The 14481-nt window shown below is 51.2% G+C and overlaps 1 protein-coding gene across 1 annotated transcript in view; it reads left to right on the forward strand.

Moving 5' to 3' along the window:
• The window catches only part of LOC122495831 (thyroglobulin-like), a 37937-nt gene extending 26143 nt beyond the window's left edge, over window positions 1-11794 (forward strand). Inside the window, exons 5-7 of the mRNA XM_043601823.1 lie at window positions 8929-9063; window positions 10505-10695; window positions 11593-11794. Of these exons, the coding sequence (XP_043457758.1) occupies window positions 8929-9063; window positions 10505-10695; window positions 11593-11678 (412 nt within the window). The 3' untranslated portion in view covers window positions 11679-11794. The remainder of the gene's footprint in view (window positions 1-8928; window positions 9064-10504; window positions 10696-11592) is intronic.
• Window positions 11795-14481: the final 2687 nt, after the last annotated feature.

A 14481-nucleotide genomic window follows, 5' to 3' on the forward strand; every position in this document is an offset into this window, starting at 1 on the left:
GCTGGAGTCTATTGAGGAGAAGGAGGGTGGTTGGAGATGTGGGAGACAGGGTCTTGTAGTACACATAGGCGTTCATATGCTGTGATAGGCAAAGAGGTGGTATTTTATCTGAGTGTTGGAAAGGCATTGGGGATTTTTTTAAATGTTTATTTGTTTATTTTAGGGGAGAGAGAGTGCACTCAAGCAGGGGAGGGGCAGAGAGAGAGGGAGAGAGAATCCCAAGCATGCCCCACGCTGTCCGTGCAGAGTCCCATGTAGGGCTCGAACTCACGAACCGTGTGAGATCATGACCTGAGCCGAAGTCGGGAGTCAGAGACTCAACCAACTGAGCCACTCGGGTGCCCCTAGCTCACTAGAAACCAGGTGTGTTTCTTTTAATAGAATTGAAACCATGTTATCCAGTGGGATGATCAGTTGGTTAATCAGAGAAGTCCATTAAGATGGGAACTCATGAGAAACGAATCGGGTAGGTGTAGACCTTAAACATTTTATCGTCTCTGTGCACACAAATGTGCGAGCATCCGCCATTCCCTCTGTGCAGGGTCAGAGGCTTGAGTCGGAAAACACTCCTTTTGAAAGTCTTACAAAACCACAAACATAACGCGTGGCCTATGATTTCCAGCTTTGGTTTCTTGAAAAGGGGGGGGTCTCCGCGTGATATTTAATTAATTTAATTAAGTTCTGTAATTACGACGACAAATACAACTGGCACGCACAGGTTTGAGACAAACACAGTTGACTCTTAGGAAACACATAACTTCCTGGGGAGGATGGACGCACCGGGCCAGGAAGACGCAGTCTTTTCTGAGCAGTAGTTGTTATGTTTTGTGCAGGGAATAAAATGTCCAGGTTAACGGGCGCCTGGCTGGCTCTGCCAGTAGAGCACGGGACTCTTGAGCTCAAGGTTGCGAGTTTGAGACCCATGCTGGGTGTAGAGTTTACTTTAAAAAAATATCAAATGTCTAGGGGAAGGCACCAGATTCACTGAAAGCTTTGCTTGTAGCACAAGCAAAACAGTGTATCTTTGCTGGGCTTTCCGATCTATGGATGTGTTGCAGGTATTTCATTGGGGGCCGAAGGTGGGATTGTATTATTTAAAGTAAATCGGGGAGCTCATTTTTAAAGGATTGCCTAGTGAAACTTTTGGTAAAACAAAAGCCATTTGTAAAGCCTGTCGTTGCCTCTCGGCAACTCGTAGGCAGAATAATAATTCATAGGCAGAATCCGAACCTTTGCTTATTAGATTGGCCCAAAGAGAAGTGCGCTTATAGGCTTCTGTTTGTAAGGTCGTTAACAACGTGTCAACGTGTCAACCCCTCCAAAAAAAAAAAAAAAAAAAAAAAAAAAAAAAAAGCCTGGGAAACAGAAGGATTCCATTCCTCCTTGTTCCTGAATTTTCCGTCGGAGGAAGTTATTTAGAGATGCCGGCTAGAGATAAGAAAGGGAGTATATTTTACGGGGATGAGGTCAACAAACTTCCTCCTGCCGACAGAACAACAGGGGTAGAAATCTCTGGAACAACAGGCTCTCAGATCCGTTGATCAGATGGACTGGAGCAGGGAGCCTGTCCACAGCACAAGCCTCTTAACCCATGGTCGGTACAAGAGCCACCTTTGCGATGCAGATCCGTGGCTTGTTCGTGGTAGGAAAGATCCTCCCTACTCGCTCTCTATAGCTTGAGGGGAGCCCAGCTCAGATCTTTCCCTCAGAGGACACCACCTCCTCGGTCATTATGCTCCCTGATCAGCCCCAAAGGGCCATGGATGATGACTCCCCTGCACCGGAAACAGAGCTCAAGTCAGGAGCTTGTGCGATGACTCATCTCTGAACTGTGGCTTTTGTCTGGCCAGACTGCAGGCCTGGAGTCCACACCAGCAGGACTGAAGATGTCAGGATGGCTGAATGGGAAGGCTGGGCAGCATGGTGTAAAAAGCACCAACCCTCTGCCCTTCCTGGACGAATGCAGCAACCCCGTGGTTTCTCAGTTCTGGTCTCCCCGCTCCCATACCATTTCAGGAATGCTTCTGGAAGAAACACAGCTTGCAGCTTGCTTGCTTAGAAGCCGCTGATGTCCCCCAACCCCTTGAAGGTGTGGCCCTCGATTCCTCTGGCCTCGGTTCTCACCCCTTTCACAGAACCGGAGCCTGCGGGACCTTAGTGAGTAAGTTTAGTGGTTCCCAGGCTTTTGGTTTTCCCGGACCAGGAAAAATCCCCACTTCCCTCTTCAGCATGAGGCGCTTCTCGGTACAATCGACGAGACCCAAAGCTCTGGGGACTCTGCTGCCTGCTGCAGACCCCAGTCTGCCCCCACTCCCTCTGTGCCCGACCCCCGTCCCTGTCTGTTCCCACAGAAGCCACCCCATGACTTCCCACGCTCTGAGTCTCTGCTCCAAAGGCCCTTCCCGGCCGAGCCCACTCGCTAAACCCCTACTCCTTGACTTTCCACAAACTCCTCTCCTGAGACAGTGGGGTTGCTTCTCTCTCCCTTCTTGTGAGGCTTTGTAAACACTTTCCTCATTTGATATCTATCTGTCATACCCACAACACCTCTGAAAAAGGGCGGCTTATCTGCGTTTCCTCTTTGGCTGTGAACTCTGTGCCACATGGCTGATCCCCAGCCCCTGTTCAGGGCACCCCCCGCAGCAGGCATTCGGCAAACGTGACTCGAGGACAGTCTTGTGCTGACGTCCTGTGTTTTGCCATCATCCCCACTGAACTGTTTTCACACCCTGTGACTGAAACATAACGCTCGTAGTCGTCCCCGGGACATGTGGCCCGTCAGTTCCTCCCACACTCTGGCTGAACATAGCACCACGGACGTCAGCGACGGTACCTTTTCCTTGGATGGCAATTTGGAACTTTTGGAGGGATCTCCATCCTCTACAGTCTCTGAGCATCCAGAGGAAGGCTGAACAGAGATGACCAGACCCATTTTACAGATAGGAAGACCGAGGCTCAGAGGGTCAGCAGGGGAAGCGGGGTTTGAGCCCAGCTCACCGGGCTCAGGGCCAGGATCTCTCCGAGTCCCCATGCCCACATGTGACAGTGAAAAGATCCAGACCTGGCTTGAGCCTGGGACGAGTAACTCACAGGTGAGGGGAAGTCTGTCCAGAGGGTTATAACCAAAGACAGCAAATGACAGCTAAAAGTTTGGGGCGCCTGGGTGGCTCAGTCGGTTGAGCGGCCGACTTCGGCTCAGGTCATGATCTCGCGGTCCGTGAGTTCAAGCCCCGCCTCGGGCTCTGTGCTGACAGCTCGGAGCCTGGAGCCTGCTTCGGATTCTGTCTCCCTCCCTCTCTCTCTCTGCACCCCCCCGCCGCCCCCGCTCACGCTCTGTCTCTGTCTCAAAAATAAATAAACATAAATAAATAAATAAATAAATAATCAAAATAAAGGAACGCCGGGCAGGACCACTTGCCTGCACAACCAAACCCCAGGTTTGGGTGTATGATTTCTCAGTGATCACACCCAGCACAGAGCAGAGAAGCCCAATAAGTATGTGCGAATGGTCAGCCCATGGCACCCTGGCCGCTCAGCTAACCAGCTAGCTCCCCCTTTTACCTTGTCAGTCCCTGGAGTGTTCTTCCGCGTCTCCCTCTGTGCTGACGCAGAATCCAAATCCTGTCTTCTCCCTCCAGAGGGTCCTGGGGCTCTCAGCCGGGGCCCAGAGTCCTCTGATCCTCAGTGCCCTCTTCCACGGCTCCCACTGTCTGACCTTCCTCCAGATGTCTGCCTTAAGCTGCTCGAAATAACTCCAGCATCCTGATAACGATCGGCTCCGCTAAGGAAAAAAACAAAGCAGAAGTCCTCAGCCACAACAGCCTCTCAAACTAAACAGAGCAGATGGGCTGGAAGACCAGGCCTTTTCCCAAAAGCAGTGCTCCGTGACCTGCTGGGGTCGCCTACAGTGGCAGGCTGGAGGTGACCCACACCTGTTCCCAACAGCCGTCTTTCCCCAACCCTGAGCTCCAGGACGTCACCTTGGTGGTCTGAGATTGTCTATGGCAGCGTTGCTGACAGTATGGAAATTGGCAAAAGGCAATCATTAAACCTTAGCCAGCACACCACTGGCACCGATCTTGAGAAGGTGAGGAAGGCGACGGAGCCCCTCTCAAGGAAGGTGATGGAGCCCCTCCCAAGGAAAGCGATGGAGCCCCTCCCAAGGAAGCGTCGATATACAACATCACACCGTTTCACGTCTAATTTCGGGGAACTCACGGCCCCCCGGGACCCTACAATGGAACTCTCAGGTTAAAGGCCCCACGCGTAAGTGTTCAGGTGTTTCTCAAAGCTAGAGAGGAAAAGGGAATGAGTCGATGAGCCAGAGACTGAGCAAGAGATTTGAAATCTTTTTAATTAACTAATTAATTAATTTTGAAAGAGAGAGAGAGCATGAGCAGGGGAGGGACAGAGAGAGAGGGAGAGAGATAATCTTAAGCAGGTCCGCACCATCAACACAGAGCCCGACTCATGAACTGTGAGGTTCAAGACCTGAGCCGAAACCAAGAGTCAGACGTTTAGCCGACTGAGCCACCTAGGCGCCCCGAGAGATTTGAAATATTTTATTGCCACACCTCACTTGATGTTTGGAAGCATGACTGTGTCACCATTTTACAGAGGAGGACACTGAGGCCCAGAAAGTTTATGCATTCTGTCCAAGACTTCACGGATCCTAGCTGATTGAGCTGGGATTTGAACTCTGCTCTCGACGCTATTGGGAACGAAGCTTTGCTTGGTAGAAATGAATAGCAGACAAGGCCGCTGTGGTAGGCAGAACCCTCAACATGGCCCCTCTACATGACCACGCCCTAGTCCCCACAACCTGTGACTCTGTTACCTTCCATGGCAAAGGGACTTGGCAGATGTGGTTAAGATTCTTGAGACGGGGGGATTATTCGGGGTTATCCCGGTGGGCCCCATGTAAGGACATGAGTCCTTCAGAGCGTGAGCGGGAGGGAGAGGACCATGTTAGAGCAGGCTGGCTCTGATGGTAGAGGAGGGAGGCCATCAGCAGTGGCCTCCAGAGCTCCGAGTGGCCTTCAGTTGACAGCGAGGCAGAAATGGGAACTGTGTCCTCCACCTCAAGGAGCCCAGTTCTGTCACAGCCAGTGAGCAGGAAGCAGATTTCTCCCTTGGAGCCTCCAGGGGGAACAAAGCCAGCTGACGCCTTGATTTTAGCCCAGTGAGACCCGTGCCGGAACTTTGAACTCTGGAAACGATGAGAGAGTAAGTTTGTGTTGTTTTAAGCCACTGAGTTTGTGGTCATTTCTCAGGGAAGCCACGGAAAGTTCATCCGGTCACTTCTCTGAAGGACCTCTCAGAAACAGGCCGCGTCCCTCCCACACTGTAGGGGAAGGGGCAGGCCCTGGTGTGGCAGCGGAAGGGAGAGGGCGTCGCCTACTAATGCCAAGCTACCCTGGTTCCTCTGCAGCCCACACAGGAGCGGGTAGCCCCTGGGGTGTGTAACGAGGCCAGTGCTCAGCCAGCTTTGGAATCACAAACCCGGCGTAGGTCTGGCATCGCCACTTCCCAGTGTGGGGCCCTGGCGAGAAAATGGCCTCTCGGAGCCTAAGTTTCTTCCAATGTAAACAGTCTGCAAATTACTCCAAGAACATCTACTCTCAGGGCCCTCGAGATAACTGGGGGTGAAGGGAACCCATCAGCTACCAAGAGTGGCTACGGGAGAGATGATTTTTATTGCCGTCAATTCTATCTTCCTGGCTTTTTTTTTTTTTTTTCTTTTTCCCTCTGAGTCTTACAACATCACTGAGAAGCTAGGTCATTAGTACTTTTCAGTGACCCTCAGCCCCTGCACACAGGTAGATGGAGACCTGGATTTGGGGTCTGGGGGATTCAGCTCCGGATCCTGGTGCTCCCATGTCTGAGGCATGTGGTGGCATCCTGGGTCATCTCCTGGGAAATGTACGGATCATAACATTTACATCCTTGGCGGGTCCCAAGTGTTGGATGGTCAGAAGCCCACTCTGGTACCTGGCACAACTTCGTGCTCAGGAAATGGCAACTGGAAACAGGCACTGAGTCGAGCTGGCTGTAAACAGGTGACCTCGGCCACTGCAGACTCTGGGCTTTTGTGTGCACTTGACCAAGTGCAGTACACAAATACTTCTGAGCATTGGACAAGGGACTTAGCCCTTTGGGTGCCAGGATGTATAAATATTCATGCCGCTACGCCCTTCCTGCCCCCCTGCTTGGGAATAAGATGAAAACCGTCCCTAAGTGGGTGTGGGGTGCCTAACACTGTTCGCAGAGAGACACTGCACTCTGTGGTTGAAGATCCCCTCCTAACCATGTGCCGTTAGCCCTGTTGGTCTCGCAGGGTCTCCTGTCTCTTCTGTGGCCCCTTCCAGTGTGGAGCCTAGTGTTGACACACAACAACCAAGATCATAATACTACCCGGCTCTTGTCAAAGCACTTGGAACTGGCTCACACGTGGCTGGTTCGGTCTGGTGTTTCATGATAAGCAAACTAAAACCCAAGTTGAGTGACTCATCCAGGGTTACTCGGGCAGTAAGTGACAGAGCTGACTCAGCAGAGTGACTCAGCCCCATGTCGTTCCCTCCATGCTCTGTTGACAGCCATGTGTGTGCTTGGCGATTGTGCTTATGGTCCCAGGAAGGATTCCAGCCCTTGAGACCCCTCGAGGTCCCCAGGTGAGGCTAGGTGCCTGGGCGTTGGGCCCAGCCCTGTCCCTGTTGGTCACCCTAGTTCTTGGCCCGTGCAAGGGAGGGACTACAGGGAAAGTGCTTTGTTGGCCTGAAATGTTCCCTTTTACACCCTTGAACTTGAGGGTCCTGCTTCCCAGTCTCAGGAATAACCACCACGAATCCCTCTGATTCATGGCCAGAGCCGTGCTGTCCACGAAACATCGTGCCTGCCCTCAGAGTGATTTAACCTCCACCCAAACCACCTGTATCTGGGAGCCAGCTAGCCCGAGCCCTTTCCCAGCACATGCATCCAGTGGGCGTCTTCCTGTCATACCAGCACAGATGAGAACCACTGGTGACGCTCTGTGCCCATGGCCAGAAACTCTGCTATTAGCTTGACGATGGTGATTACATAGGAAGTAGAAGGGTGGATACCTTTCAAGTCCTTGCTACATGTGCCACCTTATTCCAGTCTTTATAATGACCCCACAAAGCCGGTATTTATGCACCTGCTCCAAAGCATGGAATCAGGGAAAGCATGTAACTTGCCAGAGGTCACTGGCTTGGAGTGGGGAGGACTCAGACCCGGGGTGGTGCCACTGGGCTGCATGCCCCCCATCAGCTCATGCCCCTGTCAGTGCTCTTGAGCTGACTCCACTCTTCAATTCACTGCGTGTCTCTGGGTAAGTCAGGAAACATCTCTGGACTTCGTTTCCTTCATCTGTAGAATTAGAATTGGCTCTTGTGATAATCTGTGGCCGACTACAAGGTTAGAGAGTACATCTCCACACAAGACCACTCTTACTTCTGACACCAAGTGCAAATTCAAGGGCCTCCCCAAACCACCCTCAGGCTTGATTATTCTCTAGAAAGACTCACAGACCTCACTGAAAACTGCTAGACTCATGGTTACATCATACAGGGAAAGAAGTGAATTCAGACCAGACAAAGGAAGAGCCCAGGAGCGTTCCAATGCAGAGCCCCCACAGTCCTGTCTTTGTGGAGTCAGGAAGGGTCACTCTCCTGATGTGTGACAATGCCCACAAGGTAGCGCCAACCTTGGTGTGAGCACCAACCTTGGTGGAGAGAGGCTCACCCAAACTTGGTGTTCAGAGGTTTTATTAGAGCCCAGTTACATAGGCATGATTGATTGATTGATTGATTGATTGACTGCCTATGGTTGATCTCAGGCTCCACTGATACCATGTGGCCTATATCCCCCACCCTAAGTCACATGGTCTTTTGGCATCACCTGTCCCCACCCTGATACTGTCAAGTGTGACCACGTTTATGGAAAATCCAGTGCAATCAGCCTCTGCCCTAAACAGAGGTATGATCACAGGGCACAAAGGCCAGACTTCTCTTTGGGGAAAGTCAAATTCTTTACTACACAGCTGTGTAGTCCCTTCTAGCTTTTTCACTGTGACACTCTCCCAGGGTTCACCCCCATGGCCCCGAGTACCCCTGAGCTGGTCTCCCTAAGGCCAGCCCCAGCCCAGTCCACTCAAACGTCTCATCTGGCCTCTAAATCCTTGTTCTCTCCTGCATGCTGCTTATTAGATGTTCAGTTCAGTCATAGTATATATTTATTGACCAGCCAGCAATGGTGTGTCAGGCACTGGTCTAGGCTATATAGATGAACGTCATCCTTGAAAAGGTGTGCAAGTATAAGTCGTATGAACAAGGGCTAACACAAAGAAGGGACTCAAATTACAGACTATTTTTTAATATTTATTTTTGGGAGAGAGAGTGACAGAGCATGAGTGGGGGAGGGGCAGGGAGAGAGGGAGACACAGAATCTGAAGCAGACTCCAGGCTCTGAACTGTCAGCACAGAGCCCAATGTGGGGCTCGAACCCACAAACTGTGAGATCATGACCTGAGCCGAAGTCGGCTGCTTAACTGACTGAGCCACCCAGGTGCTCCTACAGGCTATTTTGAACAAATGAATGTTCCATTGACATTGCAAACGTCATGGTTGGAATACGGTCCAAAGAGTATTCTCTTGGAAAGTTGCTCATAGGCATTGTTTCCAGAGAGGTGATTGCTCAGCTTTGGGTCCACTTCAGCCAACAGATGTGGGCCACCATTGGACTAAAGGCCAAACCAAATCTTAACTAAACAAATCAAGCACGGAATCCTACACGTAAACAAAGAAAAGTCTTCATTTGGGGAGGAATGTTGGTTTTCGGGTTGTTTGGCTTTTCCAGAAGTTTACGATTCCTTTAACTGTTGCTTCTTCTTATTTCCATGTGTTTTCTCAGCCTGGAGTTGCTGGCAGATGTTCAGTATGCCTTTGGCCTTCCCTTCCACCCTACCTACGAGGGGCAGTTTACTCTGGAGGAGAAAAGCCTGTCACTGAAAATCATGCAATTCTTGTCCAACTTCATCCGATCCGGGTGAGTGGACGACATGTGCCTGCTTCTGCCATCACGCCTCCCTCCCTCCCTTTGAACACTTTGCATTAGTGGACTGCCTCTACCCCACCCCCCAGCCTTTGTGGTCACCTGCCACTGGGCTCCCTGTCTCAGTCCCCCTCTTCTAGCCAAAGCTACCTCTGTGTAGATTAACCTCGGTGAAGGGACGCTCCAGTCACGCGCTCCCTTATTCAGCCGTGTGTGATGCCTCGAGATCAGGGTTCCCAGAGCTCAGTGCTATGGACGCTAGGGCAGGATAAGTCTTCGTGGTGAGGGCATCCTGTGCATTGCTGGCTAGTCAGCACCTTCTCTGGTCTCCCACCGCGAGAGGACGGTAACCCCTCCCCCCAGGCATGAGAACAAAATATCTCAGTGCCAAATGTCTCCTGGAATACATAGTCACCCCAAGTTGAGAAGCACTGTCTTAGATTCTCAAGTTCAGTTAAAATATTCAAGACCCTTCCTTATCAACCCTCGCATCCCCGCACCCCTCTGTTCTAGCCCAAGTACCGTGCCTACTGTCCCCACTTCCAAAATTGGTTCGCCCCCCCCCCCCCGACACCTTTATGTCCTGGCCAGACATGCTCTGGCCACCTAGCATGGTACTCAGGCCCCTGGGAAGGGAAAAGGGGAAAAAGTCAGGTTTCATCCGTAAACCACGCACAGTCTGAAACCTAAAGCCCAACCGAATTAAAAGGGCAAAGTTGAACTTTGTATAGTTTGTCGTAGGAGTTGAGCGGAAAGACAATTCTTTTAATTCAGATTTAGAAAATGTATGGCTGGAGACGTGACAGTGGAGTGGGGCCTGGAAGAATCTCAGGATGTTCAGACACAGGATGCCAGCCCAAAGAAGGCACCCTCAGGTCGAAGGGATGAGAAACACCTTGTTTGGTGAATGTCAGGAGGTCAGACCTGGTGGCGGGTGTGGGAAGTCGCCTGAGTGTGAGAGGATATGACATCCCCTTCATAGGGAAGGTGGCTCACAAGGGGCAGACGACTTTGCCTGGCTCGCCCCCCCCCCCCCCAGGCCTTGGACAAAGGGCCCCTAGAGATTGGTTGTGGTGTCCAGATACAAGGACGCCAGGATACAAGGGGACACGGTGACCAAGTGAGCATTCGGAAAGACAGGAGGGTAACGTGAGGTCCTGAGTAATGTTGCTGGGTCACGAACTCGCGTCTTTCTTTTTCCAGAAATGGCCTGAGATGGGTGAGGTGAGTCAGGGCCTTTCTGCCTTTAATCATTTGGAATGCGGCAGGAGAGCACAGCGCTAAACATCAGATCGGGCAGATTCAAACTCTGCCTTGACACCTAAAGATGTGTGATCTGGTCCTTAGACACTGAGTGCAACTGGAAAGTGATCCCAAGTGACAAAAGGAATGACACGTTTCCCTTGTGGATGTTCCTTTCTTGTCATTTTCCCAGAAATCCCAACTACCCACATGAGTTCTCAAGGAAAGCCCCTGAATTTGCCACCCCCTGGCCTGACTTTGTCCCACGTGCCGGCGGGGAGACCTACAAGGAGTTCAGTGACCTGCTTCCCAATCGACAGGGCCTGAAAAGCACTGACTGCTCCTTCTGGTCCAAGTACATCCAGTCTCTGAAGGCCACGGCAGGTGGGGAGGCTGGAGCGGGCAGGGGGCTGGGCAGAGGGCAGATGGGGGCTGGGCAGAGGGTGGACGGGTTGTTAACTGAGCTCGCTGGGTGGCAGACGTAGGTGGAGCTCACTGGGGCCAGTGAATCATAGGGTGCCATCGGCTCAGCATTTTTTCATGAAGAGCTCACAGTACTGGGGGTTCTTCTGTTCTGATGGGGGCAAGAGGGGAAAGTTAGAGATACAGAGAGAGAGAGAGAGAGAGAGAGAGAGACAGGGCGAGGACACCAGGGGCCTGGGTGTGGGATTTCTAGCCAGGGGAGAAGTGGGCATTGCCACTTCTTCCTGCTAAAGAGAACTTCCTGTTGAGCAGGCATTAAGGAGAGAAAATGAATCATAACGAGGGCCCTGGGAATACAGAAATAAGTGCAATGCCTTTAAGAAGCTTCCGGGAGAGTGGGGGAGTGAGTGATGTAATCCAGCAAATGGCCCCTTGGCTTTCCCAGCACCACGATGGACGTCTGCACCCAAGCCAGTGGGAGCCTAGTGGAGGGAGGGTCTGGGAAGGCTTCCTGGGGAGGTGATGGTGGGGCTCAAGGTTTTTAGAATGGCAGGATTTCTTCATGTGGCAAGAGATGGGAGTGGAACATTCAGCAGGGAAGGGACCTTGCCCAACATGCTTTAGACGGCTAACACTGTATTAGCCTCCAAGGCCAAGTGGCTCTCTGTTGAACCCAAGTCCCATTGTACCCTTAGCATGACCGGTGGTGGTGAATCTGATGTCCGTCCCCTGGAAATGCTCCGCTGTTGAGCAATCATTGGGAAGGCCCGTCAGAGGCCGGGCTCTCTTAGGGCCAAGGGGGAAGACATGGGGGGAAGACCTGATTGGACTGGACCAACCTTGCCTCTCCTGTTTCAGACGAAGCCAAGCAGGGTCCATCGGCAGAAAGTGACGCGGAGGACCCGCCGACAGGAGAGCCAGGCTCCAAGAGCTACAGCAAGTAGCTGTAGCTGCTAAGACGCCCCTGTCCAGTCTGCCAACCCCACCTCAGGCTGCCACCAAGGGCATCTTATTCTCTAAAGTAGCCACTAACTTTCAATAAAATGTCTACACGCAGTGACGCATGGGTGACTCGGATGTGTTTCTTTAAGACAATCCTCGGGGGACGACAAACCACATGATCTTCCTGAGGCTTGAATCCCAGGCTGCCGCTTCCTTCCAGCCAATATTTGTGGAACATTCTCTCTCCCCCAGGCCCCGTGCTGATTTGCCAGGGAGGCAGGGATCCTGCCCTCTGGATGGAGAAAAGGACAGGTAAACAGGTGTTGAGAGTAACACAGGAAAGGAGATTGCATCGAGGGTGGGCTCCAGAGTTGTACAGTCCCACCCGCACGTTAGAATTCTCTTGTGAAGGTTCCAGAATGGAGACGGGAGACCAGCTGGGCCGGTGTAATATCCTAAGCAAGAGACAACGAGGTCTGAATTAAGGCCGTGAGGGTAGAAATGGGGGAAGACAGAGATCTGAGAACCCTTTCAGGAAGCAGAATTGATAGGACTTGACTGAATGTGAGCAGGGGTAGAGGAAAGGAGATGAATTATTACCCCAATTATGGTTGCTTTGGGTTCCCAGATAAGCAACGGATTTTATCACTTACCCCCCTAAAGGACACACTTATGAAGGCAAATCTGTTTAAATCTGTCTTCTCTCTCAAACACACACACACACACACACACACACACACACACACACTCCAGAGAGACAGAGACAGGGAGACAAAGCAAGAGAGAGAATTAACCCAAAGTAAAAGCAAATGGAGCTGGTTAGCAGTCTGTCATTTATGTGGTACGTCCTACGTTTACGTACATCCATCTCATTGGGGCATAGACCACACTCACTATTGATTCATATGTTGGGACCATCACCCCCATTTTGCAGATGTAGAAGAGGAGTCTCAGGAAGGGTTGTGGTGTGCCTAATTTCATACAGGGGGAAGGTGGACAACCAGAGTTCAACTCAGGTCTTCCGGTTCCTCTATTTCCTTGCACTCTCTAGACTTCAGATACGTTTACAGTGACATTGTGTGTTGTGCAAAACCCTCCTGAAAGCACTGAGGACCTCAGGTAACCTCTAAGCTGCTTAGAGGATCGATCAGTTAGGGTAGTTCAGTGCCAGAACCGAACACCCAACGAAAGTGCCTTAACCAAAGGATATTGCGGGAGGGGGGTAGTCCTAGCATTGGTCAAGGTCCCAGACTCTTTCCAGCTCTCCTCTCTGCTGTCTTCAGCACACGGATGATGTCTCACTTCACTGCCGCAGTATGGCTGCCACAGTTCCAGACATCACATTTGCTCTTGACGGCATCCGTGCTGGAAGAAAGCAAGGCATGGTATAAAGGGCCTTCCCTTCAGGTGTCTTTTTCCTTTCTTGGAAAAATTTCTTCCCCAGAAATTCCCAGCAAAATTTACGTCTCCTTGGCCATCATGGAGTTGTGTCCCCACTTGTAGACCAATCACTGACAATAGGGAATGGGCTTACCATGACCTGATGAGAAACACGACTTATTCCCTAGAGTAGGAGATACCGCTGTGCCAACAAAGCTGGAGTGCAGTTGGCAGAGATGAATGGCGAGATACTTACTGGGTAGAAGCCTGGGAGTTTCCTCAGCCACCAACACCTTAGTGGGGGCTTCGAAATAAGATAGACCTGGGCATGGTCCCATGTTCTGCCAGGTGTTCACAGTAGCAGAATGACTTGGAATAATTCCTTTAGCCCAGTGGTTCCCAGCCTTGACCATCGGCTAGAATCATCTGACGCCTTTTACAAAATCCCAATCCCAATACCACATCCCAGATCAGTTAGTTCAGAACCCTGGAAGAGGAAGTGGGTGGGGGCAAGGCATCAGGGAATTCCAAGGCATGGCCAAAAATGGACTCTACTCCAGGGCGCCTGGGTGGCTCAGTCAGTTGAGCGTCGGACTGCGGCTCGGGTCATAATCTCACAGCTCGTGAGTTCGAGCCCCGCGTCGGGCTCTGTGCTGACAGCTCGGAGCCTGGAGCCTGCTTCTGCTTCTGTGTCTCCCTCTCTCTCCGCCCCTAACCCACTCGCATTCTGTCTCTGTCTCTCTCAAAAATAAATAAACATTCAAAAAAAATTAAAAAAAAAAAAAGAATGGACCCTACTCTTAACTTCTCTGATCTTTATTTTCCTTACCTGTAGAATGGATTCCATGAAGTTTACTGGATGAGCAATGCTTAGCAAGGTGCCTGGTGGAAGCACTTTTATTTCTGCCTATTACTCCCCATTTGTGGGAGGCAGAATAACGTCCCTCCCCAATTCGTAGACCCTGTGGAGGTCTAAGGCTACACAACAAGAAGGCATTAGGTCAGAGTTAGAGTTAAGATTGCCGATCAACTGACCTTAAGATGGGGAAAGTGATTACCCAGGTGAGCCCAATGTGACAGCAATGTACTAACAATTACCACGGGGGTCCTCAAAAGTAGGGGAGGGAGGCAAGAGATGGGAGGTGAGAGAGAGCAGTGTGAGATGGCCTCAGCCCAACATTTCTGGAGCTGGAGGAAGGGAATGAGTGGCCCCTAGAAGCTGGAAAAAAGGAAAGGAATCGATTCTCCCCTACACCTTCTATAAAGGAATACAGCTTGCAGACAGCTTGATTTTAGCCCACTGAGCTTTGTGTCGGATTTCTGATCTACAGAACCGTGAGATAATTTTGTATCGTTTGAAATCCATACATTTGTGACAATTTGTTCCAGCATCCATAGAAAACCGATATATTGTTATCCCTCACC

This window comes from Prionailurus bengalensis, chromosome F2 (assembly GCF_016509475.1).
Source record: "Prionailurus bengalensis isolate Pbe53 chromosome F2, Fcat_Pben_1.1_paternal_pri, whole genome shotgun sequence".
In the NCBI taxonomy this organism is placed as follows: domain Eukaryota; kingdom Metazoa; phylum Chordata; class Mammalia; order Carnivora; family Felidae; genus Prionailurus; species Prionailurus bengalensis.